The sequence below is a fragment of the Mytilus trossulus genome, chromosome 12 (assembly GCF_036588685.1).
Source record: "Mytilus trossulus isolate FHL-02 chromosome 12, PNRI_Mtr1.1.1.hap1, whole genome shotgun sequence".
Taxonomy (NCBI): domain Eukaryota; kingdom Metazoa; phylum Mollusca; class Bivalvia; order Mytilida; family Mytilidae; genus Mytilus; species Mytilus trossulus.
This window is the reverse complement of record NC_086384.1, coordinates 35,179,937-35,199,296: the sequence shown is the minus strand read 5'-3', so window position 1 is coordinate 35,199,296 and position 19,360 is coordinate 35,179,937. Positions and strand designations below refer to the sequence as shown.

General features: G+C 31.8%; 1 protein-coding gene across 1 annotated transcript in view; it reads left to right on the top strand.

Annotated features, from left to right (window-relative positions):
- The window catches only part of LOC134692403 (uncharacterized), a 47,350-nt gene extending 29,353 nt beyond the window's left edge, over nt 1-17,997 (top strand). Inside the window, exons 18-26 of the mRNA XM_063552853.1 lie at nt 275-386; nt 2,630-2,837; nt 3,218-3,409; nt 7,842-8,064; nt 9,529-9,835; nt 10,306-10,345; nt 11,193-11,222; nt 16,065-16,106; nt 16,864-17,997. Coding sequence (XP_063408923.1) covers nt 275-386; nt 2,630-2,837; nt 3,218-3,409; nt 7,842-8,064; nt 9,529-9,835; nt 10,306-10,345; nt 11,193-11,222; nt 16,065-16,106; nt 16,864-17,415 — 1,706 coding nt within the window. The 3' untranslated portion in view covers nt 17,416-17,997. The remainder of the gene's footprint in view (nt 1-274; nt 387-2,629; nt 2,838-3,217; nt 3,410-7,841; nt 8,065-9,528; nt 9,836-10,305; nt 10,346-11,192; nt 11,223-16,064; nt 16,107-16,863) is intronic.
- The last annotated feature ends 1,363 nt before the right edge of the window (nt 17,998-19,360 follow it).

Below are 19,360 nucleotides of genomic sequence, written 5' to 3'. Positions count from 1 at the left end.
CCTTACGGTTAACGCGGATAAATTTGTCAAAGTTTGGCGGAAAAAGAATAATAATAAACAGAAGAAATACAGTAAGGTCTTTCCCTTTTGAAAAAGGAAAGACCTTAACTAACAAAAAAAGAGAATGAATGTGGCCTCGTACTTATACATCTCAATGACAAAATGACACAAAAAACATATCTGAGAGTACTCACAGTTAGTGACAGCTAGTTCAAAGCCAATAACAACTACCAAAAAAACTTTGATGATATTGAAGCTTTTTACTATTTTTCAGGTACATTACAATACCAGTTGGAGGCAACAGATGAAGAAGGTGATGTGGTTGCATTCTATCTCAGCAATCAAACAAACATTCTTGGAAAAACACTGCTTTTTGAAGATGGCATGTAAGTGACTATTCAAATAATATTATACTGAATAAAAAAATATCTTGACAATATGTTAAAATCTCATACATAGATTAAGTAGAAAAATGATGGCAAAAAAAACTGAAGGAATAGCAAAGAAATCCAAAAGGATAGAGATGTAGTGCTTCTTCTGCTTTGCATGCATCACTTGCCATGCAAATCCAAACTAAGGTTTAATCAAATGTCACAATCAGGAATTGGACACAATGGATGAAATTAAAGATTAGACAACTCATCTCATTTCTACATATCTTAGACTGGGAAAACATGTCACTATCAAGGCACATTCATTTCATATCAATTGAATAATTTGTGATGATGACCATAAAGTTTATGAAATACCAAAGACTCTTGTTATAGCAAGTAATGAATGAGATCATATAAAGAATAACTCTCTGGTTTCAGTAGGTCATTCTGTGAGGTCACAAGGTCATAGATATAGGAAGATGTGGTGTGAGTGCCAATGAGACAACTCCCCATCCAAATAACAATTTATAAAAGTAAACCATTAAAGGTCAATGTACGGCCTTCAACACGGATCTTTGGCTCACACCGAACAACAAGCTATAAAGGGCCCCAAAATTACTAGTGTAAAACCATTCAAACAGGAAAACCAACGGTCTTAAATCTATATAATAAATGGAGAAACACATTTAAATTACCAAAACAAACAACAACTACTGTTTGAAAATTGCCTCAGGTCACCAGGTCACAGCTGCAAACTGTATTGTTACAAATTGATATGTATCTTGATTTGACATTTTCTCATCACTTGGCGTCCAGCGTTAACTTTTACAAAAATCTTCTTCTCTGAAACTACTGAGCCAAATTAAACAAAACTTGGCCACAATCATCATTCATGTATCTAGTGTAAAGTGTTTTTACCCGGCCAGCCAACCAAGATGGCCACCATGGCTAAAAATAAAACATAGGGGTAAAATGCAGTTTTTCGCTTATAACTCAAAAACCAAAGCATTTAGAGCAAATCTGACGGGGTAAAATTGTTTATCAGGTCTAGATCTATCTGCCCTGAAATTTTCAGATGAATCAGACAACCCATTGTTGGGTTGCTGCCCCTAAATTGGTAATTTTAAGGAAATTTTCTGTTTTTGGTTATTATCTTGAATATCATTATAGATGGAGATAAACTGTAAACAGCAATAATGTTCAGCAAAGTAAGATTTACAAAATGTCAACATGACCAAAATGGTCAGTTGAGCCCTTTAGGAGTTCTTGCCCTTTATAGTCAATTTTTATCCATTTTTCGTAAATCTTAGTTAACTTTTACAAAAATCTTCTTCTCTGAAACTACTGGGCCAAATTTTACCATATATAGCCAGAATCATGATTTATATATAAGGCTATCTAGTTTAAAATTTGTGTTTTGTGACCAAACAAACCAACCAAGATGGCCGCTATGGCTAAAAATAGAACATAGGGGTAAAATGCAGTTTTTCGCTTACAACTCAAAAACTAATTAATCATTTAGAGCAAATCTGACATGGAGTAAAATTGTTAATCAGGTCAAGATCTATCTGCCCTGAAATTTTTAGATCAATCAGACAATTCGTTGTTAGGTTGCTGCCCCTAAATTGGTAATTTTAAGGAAATTTTGCTGTTTTGGGTTATTATCTTGAATATTATTATAGATAGAGATAAACTGTAAACAGCAATAATGTACAGCATTTTAAGACTCAAAAATAAGTCAAAATGACCAAAATGGTCAATTGACCCCCTAAGAAGTTATTGTCCTTTATAATCATGATAATCAATTTTTAACAATTTTCATAAAATTTGTAAAGTTTTACTAAAATTTTCCACTGAAACTACACGGACAAGTTCATTATAGATAGAGATAATTGTAAGCACCAAGAATGTTCAGTAAAGTAAGATGTACAAACACATCACAATCACCTAAACACACTTTTGTCATGAACTGTCTGCTTCCTTTGTTCACATATACCAAGGTGAGTGACACAGGCTCTTTAGAGCCTCTAGTTTAAAGTTCACAGACCATTTAAAAGAGACATCAGTTTGCAAGGTTGTCTGCCAAACACAACTTGAGACCCAAGTACTCATATTCCTTATAACGTGATCTTTTTAAAATGTATACAAAATTAGGATTTGGCAATTTTGACTTAGATTATGCAGTTAACTAAACACTGAAAAAAAAGTATGAGCAGGGCATGGTGTCCTTTGAACAATATTATATTATTTTATAGACTGCTGTATACACCATGTACTGACTGTTCAGGTGTTGAGACAATAACAATCATCCTAACAGAAGTACAGACCAATGAAGATATACCTCCAGCCAGCAGTGAAGCAACACTCGTTATTACCATCATAGATTCTAATGACCCACCAGAAATATTCTTAACCCAGCATGGACAATCTATTTTATCTTCTGATCCAACAGAACCAGTTGTGGTAAGACAATATCTTACTAGTCTTTTTCTTAAGTTACCTTTATCATATTTCACCTAGTGATTGTTAAAAGATAATAATTATAATCAAGACTAAAGCAAAACTTTCGATATATTCTTAAAATCACTATGTTAAATGGATGCTATTTAAACAGCTTAATTTTTAAATGTGCAAGCAGAGCCCTTGTTGACATGTCGGTTTTTAGTTAAATTTAGAAATTTTGCATTCATTAAAAAAGGTTGATACTAGATTAAAAAAATGTGTTTTCCCGCATTAGTTAAAAAAGAAACTCAGAACTTTTAAAACGTAACTTTTGAAATATATTATTTAGTGACCTTCATAATTTAATACTGAAAATATTTTTGTAATTAATTTATATGCAGGTATTCTTAGAACAGAAGAGAATATTCAACAAGAAAAAATGGACATCAGATTTCACTGCTATAATAGGAGCATTTGATGTAGAACAACAAGATCTATTTATGGAAGTGTATCAACCAAATTATGGTGCAGTCCTATTCAAGCAAGAAAAAACAACAATTCCAAATATAAACGATTGTGGAGAAAGTTTGAATGTAAGACTTACTTTTGTGAAAAGTTTTATGAATATGGTTTGGGTGTAGAAATTTATAACAGTCATAATCTTATTGCAATGCTTGTAAACTTAAAATAATTAACCTTAAGTTTCTGACTGAAAAAATGCTACGTTCATATAATATGATATTTCAATATTTCTTACCATCTTTGACTCTAATGTAATATGGATGTAACAATTTTTTTCGTTGGCTAAAAGTTGCCGTCAAATCGAAAATAAAACAACACCTACCTCAAATTTGCCGTTTTAATGTAATTTTATCCGAATTTGAAGCATACAGGTAACGTAATAACCTCCAGTTTGTAAGTTTTCATATGTATGACGTCACCTTTAGCCATGACGTCTTGTGGCAAAATCATTCATCGGATTTTTTCTATTTGTCAAATTTAGACATTTTTTTAAGTTTTATCATATTTAATCTTTTTGTAATGCATTAGAATCGGAATAACAGTACGTACTGTAGTTGAAGAGTTGCCACCGTCAAATCTACAATTGACAGTAGCAATTCTTCAACTAAATTACTGTTATTCCTTAAATATAACAATTTATTTCTTTAAGAAATATAACAAAAGCACAATTAATGCTGTTGGCTACATACAAAAAGTATAGCATATCCAAACATGTGAAGTATTTAATATAATTGTCAAAAGCTTTTTATTTTCATTTTTAAAAGGTGAAAAAATATAAGAGGACCTACAGCAAAAAATCAGTGTTTTATAGGATCCCTTCAAAATGAAAAAAAAGGTTGAATTACACAATTTTCCAATGGAGACATTTTATGATCAAAGTGTGAAATCACTATTGATATCTATATACAATGTGATATTTTAACTTTTTACTAGGTCATGAAGTTCAAATTGTGTTGTTATGTATGCAAAGTGAAATGCAATTCTATGGATGAAGTACTTTACAACACACACAAACATATTTTGTTCTAGTTTGATTAACATAGGATCAATATGCAAATGCATTCAATATAAATATAATAGATCTGTTATAATAACTACGAAAATATGAAAAATTCAGATGTTTAAGGGCATCCGATACAGTTTCAAGGGAGTTAACTCTTGGCGCGACAGTAAGCGTTTGTATTCCCGCAAAACGTCACTTTTTGCGGGACGTAATGCGTGTAATTTTCCGTAATAAGAAACGTAATGTAAATTTTTTGGTGCTCCAATTTCTGTTTCTCCCGCATGCTAACTTCTACAACATTAATATAAGTGCATTTGATTCTAACAGGATAACAGGCTAATCAAATGATAAGAAATAAAACACATTACTGTTTCTGTGTGATCTTTGACAAAATATCGTATAGTAAAGCAATCCCAAGATGACTGACCCTTTTGGTGTTACTAGTAATATAATGCATGTCAATTATCATTTTGATATGGGGAAGGCGCTACCTTAAATGCCAGCTATATACCAAGACTATGTCCTATGTATTGATTGATTTTTGATTGCTTAACGTCCAGTGACAAATATATCATTATCCTTCATAAACCATGATTTAGTCCGGATCCGATTACCTGTCAATTTATTACAGCACAGAAAACCAACAATGCTTTTTTAAAACTGATACCGAATATTTTACACGAAGAAGTAAACTTCATTACTGAACAATTTATTCAAATTATTTATGTTAGAAAAATAATGGTATTCCGCTTATATCAACAATGATACAACTTTAATAAAAGAACAAAGTTTATATTACCTCCACGTAGCATGTATTCTATCAAACAAAAAGTAACATCACAAAAATACCGAACTCCAAGGAAATTTCTAAAGGCAGTAGCCAACAATATTTTCATACGCCCGTAAACATTTTGATTTGACATAGTATGGTATAAAAATGTCCGGCGTCCGGCTGTCCGTCGTAAATATGGTACAGTATATCATATTATCCTAATGCCATTAAACTTAACATGGTTATTTTTTCAGGATGGTTAAACGATCTGTATTCAAATTTTATTTATAAGGATAAGGAATGAGTCAGGATATACTTCCAATAACTTCCTGTACCATCCCGTGTTATTTTAAAAACATGCATTATGGGTTTTTTTCATTAGACTACGGGCGTATCATGAGCTTGTAGCACAGATGTTTATTCTTGACCTTTTTTTTTACAAACACTATAGAAATGACGGAATGACAGCAAATACAATGCAATTTCCGATATAGTTAATATTTCCGAATGGCATACTGACTCTTTTAACGAATAGTTGATATGCAGTGATTTTCGAACATGTCCATACGATATCAGTTTCATAGAAATTTGGCAAGAATTGTACACTTGAAAAATCTAATTAACCACAAGGACCGGAAGGACAGACAGATGCAAAGCATGTGCGATATTGTATGTACCCTGCAATGTGTAGCACTGTGGTGAAAAAATATATATAGTAAATTACCAATGAAATTACCCATAGGTAATAGGCCCCTTTGTCCAGTCCTCTCGCTATTACCTCAATCGTTTTTTCAGAATAAAAAAAAATCAAAATTATTGTATACTTTCTCTCTCTGGACAAAAGCATCTTTTAGCATATTGAAGAATCTCCTTTATAAGATTTTGTTTTTGTTTTCAAAAGCCGTAAAAATTATCAACAGTCCGTAATAACTTTAAAAAAAGTTTTTCTTGAGATGTTTCTCACTTAGACCACAAAAAGAGAGGTATTTATCATTCACATGGGGGGTTTTTTCCGGAAACAATATTACCAATTTAGAGTTAGTACTTTACAAGCAATATTTATACATCTGAAAAATGTCGCTGGTAATTTGCAGAGATAACGTCGGAATTGTCTGCCAGCGACGTCGTGCACTTTGGCGCTAATGTTGAGGTTACAAAGGGGGGACGCAATTTTTAGGATAAATCGCGTTTATCATGGAATCAAGCACGGTGACCTATATTTTTTATTTGAGATTTGGAGAAAGCATGACAAAATGCAGTTTATGCAGAAATTTGATAAAAATGACATTTTCAGAAACAGTTTATTTCCATTTTTTTAGGTTTAAAAAAATACCACTTTGAGCATCTGGTCTGCAATGTCAAGCAAGGCTTGAATAATTGCATAGTTATTCGTGTAGTGATTTATTTTTTCCCTTGTTGTCATTTATCACAGCTTCAGATTGAACCCATTCTTAATAATTTACGACGAAAAATATCTGCTCCAAAAAAATTATAACATTGCCATTTTTTATACAAAATTGCACAAATCCCCAATTTTCAGCCTCAATTTTCTCGAAAACAAGCACGGTGACCTATGTTTTATTTTGTGTTTTATTTTATATCTCACCAAGGCCTACAACATATTACAAAATTATAAAAATGACATTTAATCGAGAAACTGTATCGGATGCCCTTAATACTATAACTTATTAGTATTGAAAAACATTTTAAACAAATTATTTGAAGTCCAGTGATGATTTTTGTCTCGCTCGATAGAATAAAAAAGTGAGACATAGGTATGCTGTTTCTGGCGGCAGCAACAATGTTTTAGTTTGTGATTATAGGTCTTGTTTATGGTGAACCACAAGTGGCAGGTCAATCATATTTGGTATTCAGTTGTATTACCATTGGCACATCTCACTGCCATAGAGATTATTTGGCCCTTCCCTCTCAGACATGGTCTATTGACTTTGAAACTTTTGCTTATTATACATGTATTAGTTTGTGATTAGGTCAATTTACGGGAAACCACTAGTGGTAGATCAATGATATTTGGTATGCAGTTGTGTAAGCATTGGCATATCTCATTACCATGGAGATTATTTGGCCCTGCCCCCTCAGTCATGGTCTATTGACTTTGATAACTTTGCTTTGTTAGTATGTTTTAGTTTGTGATTAGGTCAGTTCAAGGGGAGCCATTAGTGATAGGTCATTTTTAATTGGTGTTTTTAATAAGTTGTATCAGCATTAACACATCTCATTTCCATAGAGAATATTTTACCCCATCCCTTAAGTCATGGTCTATTGACTTTGAAACTTTTGCTTAGTTTATATGTATTATTTTGTAATTGGATCAGTTTAAGATGAAATGGTAATGTTAAGTCAATGGTGTTTGGTATTTAAATTTATTGGCATTTGTAAGTATTGTTTCCATTGGGACCAATATATAGCTCCACCCCTCTGCAATTTTCGTTGACTTGGAAACTTTTACATAATATACAAATTAATGTTTGTGTTTAGGTTTGTTCAAAAAGAACAACTTATAATTAGTCAATGGTATTAGGGCAGTTGTATTAGCATTGACACATCTCATTTAAATGGAGATTTCTTATAACCTCAATCATGATTCATTGAATATTTACCTAACTTTTTAAATATTGCTATTTTAATGTTGACATTTGCATAATCAAAATTTCAAAAAAGCTAGACACATCTCTGTCAAAACAGTTTATAATCGTTATATTTCCAGGTGGCCAGTGAACCATGTGGTAATTTCAGTGAAATATTACCACACAATAAAGATGTTATGTCCTGGATTTATTCCATATTGAACTACAAACAGGCCATGAATGTGTCTGGATATGATGTAGCTAAATTGTATGTCTCAGATTCTATGAATGCTTCATCAGCTGTTGTTACCATACAGTTTGTCATAATGGAATCACCTTGTCACAATGATGGATCTTGTCATCGTAAGTTGGAAAAATTTGTAAACGTTCCACTGAACCCAGTGTCTTGCCTACTTTTGCTGTTAATCACAGGCTTAACAAAAATGAGGAAAAAATTAATAATGATATTCCTCTTGATACTATCTATTGATTGAAAGAAGCTTCTGTCCAAGTTTGGTAAAAATCCAGGATAGTTATAATGAATCTTATAATGTTTTAAAAACTTAAAACTGCAGACTGTATTTAATGTTACATGTCAGAAAATTTGAGTCCATTCATGAGTTAGATACGGGGGAAAATGTTTGGGTTTTTTTTCCAAATTTATTTTTGGATACTATCTTATGATCATAAACAAGCTTCTGTCCATGTTTGGTACAAACACAGGATATTTTAAGAAAGTCTTTAAATTTTAAAAACTGTATCCACAGAGTGAATATTATGTGATCTGTCAGAAAATCTAAGTTCTTTTATTAAAGTTAAATAGGGAAAAAATGGATTTTATTTTTACAAAATTTATTTTTGGATACTATTTTAAAATCATACACAATTAAGCTTCTGTCCAAGTTTGGTAGAATTCAAGGATAGTTTAAGAAAGTTATTAAGATTTTAAAAACTTTATCCACAGAGTTAAATGTTATTTATAATTGAAACTGACAATATAAACTATTAAAAAGTTACTAGGAATTGTTATCAAATGAACTGTAATATCTAAAGTGATGAAAACCATATGGCACTGCCTATACCATTACCTACCACAGTTGTGGCAATATATAATATGTTAACTTGCTTGATTATTTTAGTGTAAAATAACATGATAATCTAAACAGATGCCTTCTACCTCAATAAGTTTATATACACTTAGTAATACATAACATTAATATAATGTTTCCTGCCAAAAAAATAAGTCCATTTATAAGTAAAATACAGAAAAACGTGGGTTTTTTTTGCTTTTTCGACCAAAGTCGAAGGCTCGACAAAATTGTAATGTATATATATGTTTATTGATGGAAATAATGAAAAATATTAAATTTATATTGCATATAACAGGGATAACACCAAACTTATTTTAAAACTTATTTTAAATATTATCATTATCTTAATGAAGATTGTGATATAATTACTTGACATCAACTAGAGTTATTTAATATCTTTAAATAGTGATCAAGAATTTGATGTTGTTGGGGTGATAGAAAGTAGTAAATATCATCATTAACCTAATGAAAAACCAATGGACATGTCACACTACAGAATACATTGCAGGATTGACCTACCAAATTAACTAATTGTTTAATCCTTTATATCAGACTCCATTCAGTTGGATACAAGAAATACCTCTGCATGCAGAAAATAAATAACTGGTTACAAACTTTAAAATTGAAATGAAAGAATGATTTGATAGAAATTTAGATAGAACTGCATAAAGTAAAAAAACAACTCTATACAGACTGTCTAATTAATATCAATAAATTACCTTTTTTGCTATTTCAGCACAGAATGGCAGTAACTACCCCTGCACCAGTACTCGCAGAGCAGAAAGTTTTGACCTGTATTATGACTGTGTCTGTTTACCTGGATATTCTGGTGTATACTGTGAAGAGAACATTGATGAATGTCTAAGTTCACCATGTATAGAACCATATGAATGTATTGATGGTGTTAATATGTATGACTGTAGATGTCCACCAGATAAACCTCATTGTAGTTTCAAAATTTGGACCATACCAGTGATAGTTTTAAGTTTGCTGATTATTATTATAATCATCATTGTGGTTGTTCGTAGATATATGAAGAAAAGGTGATTTATTGATTTATATTTTTAGATTTATCTTGCTCAATGATAAATAATATATCTTCTCATAGGTGTTGTAGACAATTTATGTTGGTTTGAAGCAATGGTGGAAGGGAAGGGGGGGGGGGCTTATCAAAAGTAAACAATTCCTACTGACATAACCACCTTTTAAATAATAAACTTGCTAGTGCATAACCAGTCGTACTAAAGCCAATTAATGTTGTGGTAACTGGCTTTAGTCATACGTCTGGTGCATCACTGTAAAGTTTGAATTAGTTAATAAAAAATACATCTTAATGGGTATAAGTCACATATTTAATCCATAAGTCTAAATGAATAAGTTAATTTTGTTTAAATCTATAGGAAATCACAAGATCTGGCTATCTATGAATTGTCTTTCATTACTTCGTCTGATTGGTTATATTTGTTTATTTTGATTGATTTATCTATATTTTCTTTCATTATATATTTACTAGAATGCAAAAGAAAGAAGATAAAGCAGACATTTGGAGTCAGGTATAAAGCTGTCATGTCTTTTTTACATAGTTCATTCTGTGATTATGCAGGTTTTCACTTTGTGCAACTTAAGCAAATGGTCGGTTACCACAACCTACAATGGAGAAGACTTTATAAGTCTGTTTCACTTGTGTCTTATCCAATTTGTACTTGATCAAATAAAATATGATTAAACAAAACAAATGGTCATAAACTTTTTACAGTGTGATGTGTTATTAGATAAAGAAAATTTATAATAAATGGATACAAATGTGGTAATTTTGTCAGAATAAGATTGTAGAAAAAATTGAATTATAAAATCCAAAATTTGTATAGATTTCTGTTACAAGGTTTCATTCAAGTATTCCCTGTCTTCCAACAGCTCTAAGGGGAGCATTTTTCTAATATCATTTATGCTTTTCGTAATGCGCCATTTATCTATATAAAAGATTGAATACAACCTGTTTAATAATTTCATGTGTCTGAAGCGCTTCTCTTGATTTACCTTCATCAGTAACACTCAAAGCCAAACATTTGAAATCTGAGAATGTATGAGTACCAAAACCGTTGAAGAGTTATATGTCAAAAATACATCAAATAAATAGCCAAATTCATCTAAAATCTTCTTTAGGTACACAGCTTTTTGATATTGATTTATATGTTGTATTCTGAATATATATAATTTCATTCACGTGTGAGCTTGAATACTGAATGATTATATTTACTACGCTGTAAAACATGTAAGAAACCCGTCCAGAAAAGTAAAAACTTGATCTGGTAGTTCTATATACAAACATTTGACAGTTAGTTAAAACTTAATGTCAGAATATATTTATGTTAATAATCCTCAATCTGTCAATTTTTTCAGGACTCTGAAGAATCTACAGATGAAACAATGGTAAAAACAATAACTTGATGATTTAAAATTTAATGTTTTTTACTGTCATATTCCAAATATAACTCACGAACAACTTTCAAAAAGGACTACAAATTTTCTCAATTTACATCATGCCTTGTGTTAATAAAAACTTCAAGTACCATTATTGTACTCTGACTCAAAAATCAACCAATCAAAATTCTTGATTTAGAGATCATGTACAGAGTAAATTGTCTAATGTCAGACCAAGAACCCAGAATTTCAAGTCAACCAGGTTTAAACAAAGTTGACTGTATCTGTAGAGTATATTTCATGAAATTAAGTTGTTGCTGTTGCAAGGAAATTTTTTGAAAAATTGGTAATTTAATATGAATTTGCTTCATTTTAAATGAATTTCACATGATTTGTAACAAAATCCATGTGTATAAAAGTTTCACACATGCATGTCACAAATACCCATCTAGTCCGGCAGCTACAAGCATATTTCAGACGAATTGTGCACATCCTGTTACAAGCATGAACATTGGCATAGACCTTCCTCAACTATTACTCTTTTATTTCAGATAGGGAGGCATTTGAAAAAAATGTCTCACTTCCAGTTAAATCCATAATGGCGGACATCATACCTAAATCAGCCCAAAATCGAAGGCTAGCGTGTAAAAATGTGTTATTATCATGCTACTATCATAATATTTGGTACAGACCTTTGTTTTTTACTACTGTTGGATAAATTGAATAGATTAGATGTCTTCAGAAACCCACTTCCGGTTTAAATCCAATATGGCTGACATTGTACTTAAATAAGCTTATTTTTTAGGGAGGGTAACTGAAATGTGTTTTAACGTATTGCTACTATTATTACATTGTGTATGAACCTTTCTTTGGTGTTTCTGATGGATACAATGCATAAGACATGTGTCTTTCAAACCCTTTCTTCCGGTAATATCCATAATGGTGGATATAGAAATATCAATTTTTTATTCAAATTTTCAACTTTTTTCAAAATGTAAAGACAATGATTTTATTTTGTGCTGGTCATTTAACTTTTGGCTTTAAGTTATCCTCAAAACCACTTATTCTAGCATGTTGTAAATGTTTAGATATAAAGTTGACACTTCCGGTTAAAAATATGACGTAAATTTCAAAGATGAGTCCTCAATCTATTTCTTTGATGTAGAGTTTTGGATAGATTGATTAAAACAAAATAAAATCACTATAGTACTAAAAAATATTTAAAATTATTACTATTTGGCCAAGAATACATGCTTATTCACAGTCACCATGACATGCACACATCGCAGTGCAAGGGATACCCGATTTTCTACATTAAAAATGACCGCGGTATCCTTTCTTACATCCACAATATATAAGCTTAAATTGACAAAATGATGAGGCCTCAAAAAGAGTTTTTCAAAAGTTATCCTCTTTGTCCCCGCCTGGAGAGGGTAGCATAAGAGCAAATCCCAAGCTTGTCTCCCTAAACACCTACTGAAGTATATTGCATGATTTACATGCTAGGAAAAGACTAGGCCAAGTTGAGGGAATAGCCTCCAAAAGGCGTCCCTGTTGCGAAAATAGTTATATCTTGCTTCGTTAACCATGTTATACCCATCTGGTAAGTTTGTGCGATCTTACAGTAAAACCCCGGTGATTAAGTGTGATTAATCATCATTCTTTTTGTTAAAGTCACATCTTCAAATGCAACCAATATCTCCCACATAGTCTTTTCCCCCCTTTCAAGCAAAGAGAGAACCATATCACAACAGGTAAAGACATGGATAACAATAAGTGTTTCAGATCACTCAGAACACTCATTGCCTAGTGCATATGAAAGGCCATTGATAGATATTAATCCAAAGTGATTTGCCCTCCCAAACACAATCCATAGTTTGTCTACCCCTATGTCACGGAATAGTGAAACAGTAGTGACAGCATCATCATTAACGACTGTTCGAATCATGACTCGTTTAAGTGCGTGTTTCACTGCATCAGACACATGCACCATGATTTTAGTGTCTGCCTCTAAATGTGAACTTGGTGCTGAACTTGAAATACATTACGTGGTGGATAAGATAGAACATCCTGACCATTTGTTGCTATAACTACCATACACATCCAAGACTTCATCCACTCGTATTTCAGTTTCAAGGTATTTTATTTAGGTAAGGACATAATACCCAATCAGCATACTCAGTAGGCCGCAAACCACAATCGGAGAGCTGATTTCCAACATTTACAAAGACTGTAATATTGTTTGGAAGATCGAAAAAAAAAAAAAAACAGATTAGGTTAACAAGGTAAGAAAATATGTGTTTTGGCAGAATTTATGGATGTGAGAAACAATATTTGAAAGGTCATTGATTGATATAGGTATATATCTTATACTTTTCCCCTTCCAAATGCAAACCAAAGTTTGTCTGCCCCTATGTCATGGAATAGCGAAAAAGCAATGACATCAGTATCGACTGTTTGAATCATGACTCAGTTAAGTCTATGTTTCACTGCATCAGACACATCTATCTTTATTCTAATGTCAGTCTCTTCGTGTAAACATGGTGCTAAACTTGAAACATCGTCAAGGGGTGAATAACACTTAACATCCTGAGCATTTGTTGCTTCAACTACCTTGTACTCAAAATTGTATTGAGCAAGCTCCTTTGAATGAAAACTTAAAAGTTCTTTCTTACTGTCGTCATCTCTCATAAAACTTTCCCAATTTTGAGGATGTTTTTAATCCTGGGTTTGTCTGTGTATTCCCTTTCCCCTAAATGTTGCCCTTGATTCTTTTAGCAGCTTTCAAACTACCAGTATTGTCTATGTTCACATGTTACAGTTTCAAGGTGTTTCCTAACGAGTATGATGATTGGGTATTATGTCCTTATCTTAATAAAATACATTGAGACTGTAACAAGAGTGAATGAAGTCTTTGATGAGTATGGTAGTTGTAGCAACAAATGCTTAGGATATTCTATCTTATTCACCACGTGATGTATTTTAAGTGAAGCACCATGTTCACATGAAGAGACTGACATTTAAATCATTGTGCATGAGTCTGCTGCAGTGAAACACGCACTTAAACGAGTCATGATTAACTGTCACTGATGATGCTGTCAATACTATTTCGCTATTCCGTGACATAGGGGCAGACCAACTATGGATTGTATTTGGGGAGTCAAAAATCTTTGGATTAATATCTACCAATGGCCTTTCAAATGCACTAGGCAATTAGTGATCACACACTTTTATTTCTGACCCATACCTTATGACGGGTTGTGATACTGTTTCCTTTGCTGGAAAAGGGAAAAAAAGACTGCGTGGGAGACATAGATGGTATTTGAAGATGTGACTTTAACATAAAGAATGATGATTGATCAGCCTGAATCACCGGGGTTGTTCTGTAAGATCGCACAAACTTATCAGATCTAACATGATTAACGAAGCAAGAAAGTCAATTGTTGCACAAAATGGAAAGCTCATTATAAGTGAGGCTATTCCCACGACTTGGCCAAGTCTTTTCAAGCATGTCAAATGTGTAATATACTAATGCAGGCGTTTAGTGAGACCAGCTTTGGATTGACTCTTATGCTACCTAGTCTTGTCACTAATGGATTGCGAAGGGACAAAGAGGGTCCCTTTTTAAAAAAACTAATTCTGAGACCTCATCATTTTTTCAGAAACTTGTACATTATTGATGTAAGAAAGGATGCCACGGTTTTTTCAAAGTGTAAAATTGGGTCTCCTGTGCACTGCCTTGTGTACATGTGGTTGTGACTGTGAATAAGCATGTATTTTTGGCAAAATAGCAGTAATTTTAAATATTTTTTAGTTCTATAGTGATTTTATTTTGTTTAAATCAATCTATCCAAAACTCTTCATCGAAGAAATAGATCGTTGAAATTTACGTCATATTTTTACCGGAAGTGTCAATTTTATATCTAAACATTTACAACATGCTAGAATGAGTGGTTTTGAGGATAACTTAAAGCCAAAAGTTAAATGACCAGCACAAAATAAAATCATTTTCTTTACATTTTGAAAAAAGTTGAAAATTTGAATAAAAAATTGATATTTCTCTGTCCGCCATTTTGGATACTTCCGGAAGTAAGGGTTTTTAGGACATATGTCTTATACATTGTCTCCATCAGAAGCACCAACGAAAGGTTCATACACAATGTAATTATAGTAGCAATACGTTAAAACACATTTCAATTACCCTCCCTAAATAATAAGACATCTAATCTAATTAATTTATCCAACAGTAGTAAAAAACAAAGGTCTGTACCAAATATTATGATAGTAGCATGATAATAGGACATTTTAACACGCTAGCCTTCGATATTGGGATGATTTAAGTATGACGTCTGCCATTTTGGATTTTACCGGAAGTGAGACATTTTTTTCAAATGCCTCCCTATCTGAAATAAAAGAGTAATAGTCGAGGAAGGTCTATGCAAAATTTCATGCTTGTAACAGGATGTGCACAATTTTTGCATATATGGCTGTTTAACCTACAGTGACAAGTTAAATGCATATACAGGACTTGATGTGATATGTATATGAACCCTACTTCATACTTGCCTAACACCCTGATCAGTATTTTCAAACTTCTGTGATACAAGATGACAGCCCACAGGAGATTCAACAATAATCCATAAATCCATCATTATGAAGTAAAGTGTTTTATAAAATAAGGGTTTTTACCAAGATTTTGCAGTTCACCAAACATGGTTATTAAGAGTGTACAGGGAATAGAGTCCTTTTGGGGATATTCTTTTTGAAAATTGTTACAAATGGTTTTGTTGAAGATATTTTCTATAATGTAAAAATTATGTATATATATTTCTTTAAAATTATTTTTTCCAGGACAAAGTCATTGACGATGATTTTGAATCGGCAGGTTTGCATGTAGGTATTAATGACTACAATGTATTTATATAAGTTCTCTTACAATTCTTTTGATTTTTCCACAAATTGCAGTATGTGAGATTATATTATTTTGTCATTGACAAAAAACAAGAATGGGATATTATTAAAAAAAAAAAACTCATCAAAGATACAAAATATAATTTTGTACTCAAGATGCATTTTAAGTCTACAAAAACATAAGCTTGTCAGTGCCACTTGTCATGAAGAAAAAAAGTGTAGAAAACTGTTTTGATTGATGGATGGATGAAATGGACAGACAGATAGATAGATGAAGTGCAAACCTAAAGTCCCCTTTCGACTTTCTCGATTGAACTTTTCAAACACAAATCTTGACAGTATGGTTTAACTTCATTTCTTGGTACAATTACAAGGAAAAGAAATATTGTACAAGCGTGCATTCAAAGCTATATTTTCAACTATTGAATGTATTATAATTGTTTGGTAATATGATATAAGCATCTACAGTTACAGTACAGCAAAATTTAAAATACTGGTATCAATCAAATTACAATTATATTTTGTGATCTTTGTTGATATTATAGCAGACAAAAAAAGCTATTTTTAGCAGGTAAAGACTTGAAAGGTCAGTTCATCCATCTCTTACATAAGGTGATAATTTTGACTTCATTATGAAAATAGGAAGATGTATGATTGCCAATGAGACAACTATCTACATGTACCAGATGTGTTTAATAATGGCCTCGAATGTTAACAATATTTATTTCTTTTGAAACAGCAAATTAATATTGAAGAGAACCAGAATGAGAGTAATGATTGGTTAGACCCTGTCAAGGCTTTAAATCCTGAAATAGGTCGACTGTTAAACCCAACAAGGAGGAACAAGGTACATCCTGCTCCATCAAGCTTTGCAATGTCTTCTTTCTCTACTGCCAAACCAAATCATGAAGATGTAGCTGAAGAGGAAACCAAAAAGAACAGTGATATGAACTTTGGCCTTCCATATGATCTACCTGTGGGTCATATAACAATGAAACCTGTATCCAGACCACGCATGCCAGCTTTTACTGCACCAGAAATCAAGTTTGAATTACATGATAGTAATGCAGAGAGCCTTGATAGTGAACACAAATCAACAGCTGAAACAGAAAGTAATCCTGAAATTTGTTCATCAAATCCAGAAAGGAAACCCTTTCATTTAAAACCTATTCCTGCAAGTCAAAAAGGAAAAAAGAAAAGCACAGATCAGAAAAGGGGTATTTCAGCACACGATATGGATTACAGTAGATACAATGATCAGGAGAAGCAGAAGATAGATAATGATGCTTGACAGGTTTATGTGTGTTTTTTATTATTTGATATCAGATAGAACACTTTATAACTTCATATATATATATATACAATATATTTTTTTATTTATATAACAAGTCTTATTCTTAAACCGACACAAAGTTTCGGAAATTGTTAAATTGTAATTTTATAATGTCTGATGTTATCTTGAAAATTTACTCAAAATATATCTTATTTTTTCTCGACTTTTTCACATATAAACTAGCTTTAATTATAGTGCCTATCTATATTTGTATAGGGTGTTAGTATGGTGCAAAGAGTAACTTAGTATACTTAACATTCATCGTTTTTACCATGGTTCAAAATTTAATAAATTCTAGATTTCCAGAAACTGTTATTTTCTCAAACACACCACAGACATGTATGCCGATATTTACAATAGACTAGTATACATGTAATTTGATGTCTTATAGTTTTAATGTTTCTACAATTATTTCTTAACTTAATACTAATTTTAATATTTTTAGTAAAATAATTGTATTCTCATGTTTAATTTGTATTCTAATCTTTAGTAAAATAATTGTATTCTCATGTTTTTAATTTTAAAGTAAAATAATTTTATCCTCATATTTAAGTTAAATATTTGTATTCTAATATATAAATTGTATTTTCATTTTTAAATAAAAGAATTGTAGTCTCATTTTTGTTGAGCCTTTGACTTTTGTCAAAAAAGCGATCCTACATTCCATCGGCGGCAACGTCCACAAATATTTTCTCTGTGGTTAAGTTTTTGAAATTTTAATAACTTTCTTAAACTATGCTGGATTACTTCCAAACTTGGACAGAAGCTTGTTTATGATCACAAGATAGTATCCAGAAGTACATTTTGTAAAAATAAAATTCCATTTTTTCAGTATTTTATTTATAAATGGACTTAGTTTTTCTGCTGGGAAACATCACATTCACTCTGTGGTTAAAGTTTTTAAAAGTTTAATAACTTTCTTAAACTATCCTGGGTTTGTACCAAAAAATAAATTCGTTTTTTGCTTATTTTACTTTTAAATGGACTTTTTGCCAGGAAACAACACATTCACTCTTTGGTTAAATTTTTAATTTTTACCAAATTTAGACAAGCGTGTTTATGATCAAAACCTAGTATTTAGAAGGAAATTTTGTTAATATTTTGTACCTGTGTATCTGTATTTTACTTAAAAATGGACTTAGTTTTTCTTCCAGTTAACATTACATACAGTCTGCAGTTAGTTTTGAAACATTTATAGATTCATAAACTATCCTGGATTTTTACCAAACTTGGACAAAGCTTCTTACAATCAAAAGATAGTATCAAGAAGAAAATTTTTATTGATTTTTTTTTTCTCATTTTTGTTGAGCCTGTGATTTTCAGCAAAAGTAGGCTAGACACTGTGTTCCGTGGAACCCTTACAAATTTTTAAGTAAAAGAATCATTCCCGATCTAACACATCAAACAAAAGGAAAACAACTGTCATATGCCTGACCTGGTACAGGCATTTTCTTAAGTAAAAAATGGTGGATTAAACCTGGTTTTATAGCTTGTATACTTCAAGACCACTGTGTCTTATTAATCAACAAGGATTTCTTTCTTCCGATTACCTTTTTAACAAAAAGAAAGAGACGATCTTTGACAAAACCCTTGTTCTTAAACTTTCTGTTAAGACACTGGTGACATTTTATAAAGTCTGAGTAGCAGTTGCAAGCTCTTGAAGAGCTACTGGGTTAGGAAATGTAGATTACATATGCAGGAGAAGTTGGTATGTTGCTACTCAGGTGAGGAACTTATGGGATCAACGGAAATCTTTCTGAAGACTTAAAAATTAATAGTATATTTAACCTGATTTAATCCTGAGAATAATGGTCAATGAATCAGACAATCAAGGTGAGGATGATAAAGCGTCACTACTTGGATACTGAAGCAATTTAAAATATACCATAGTCCATTGAATTTT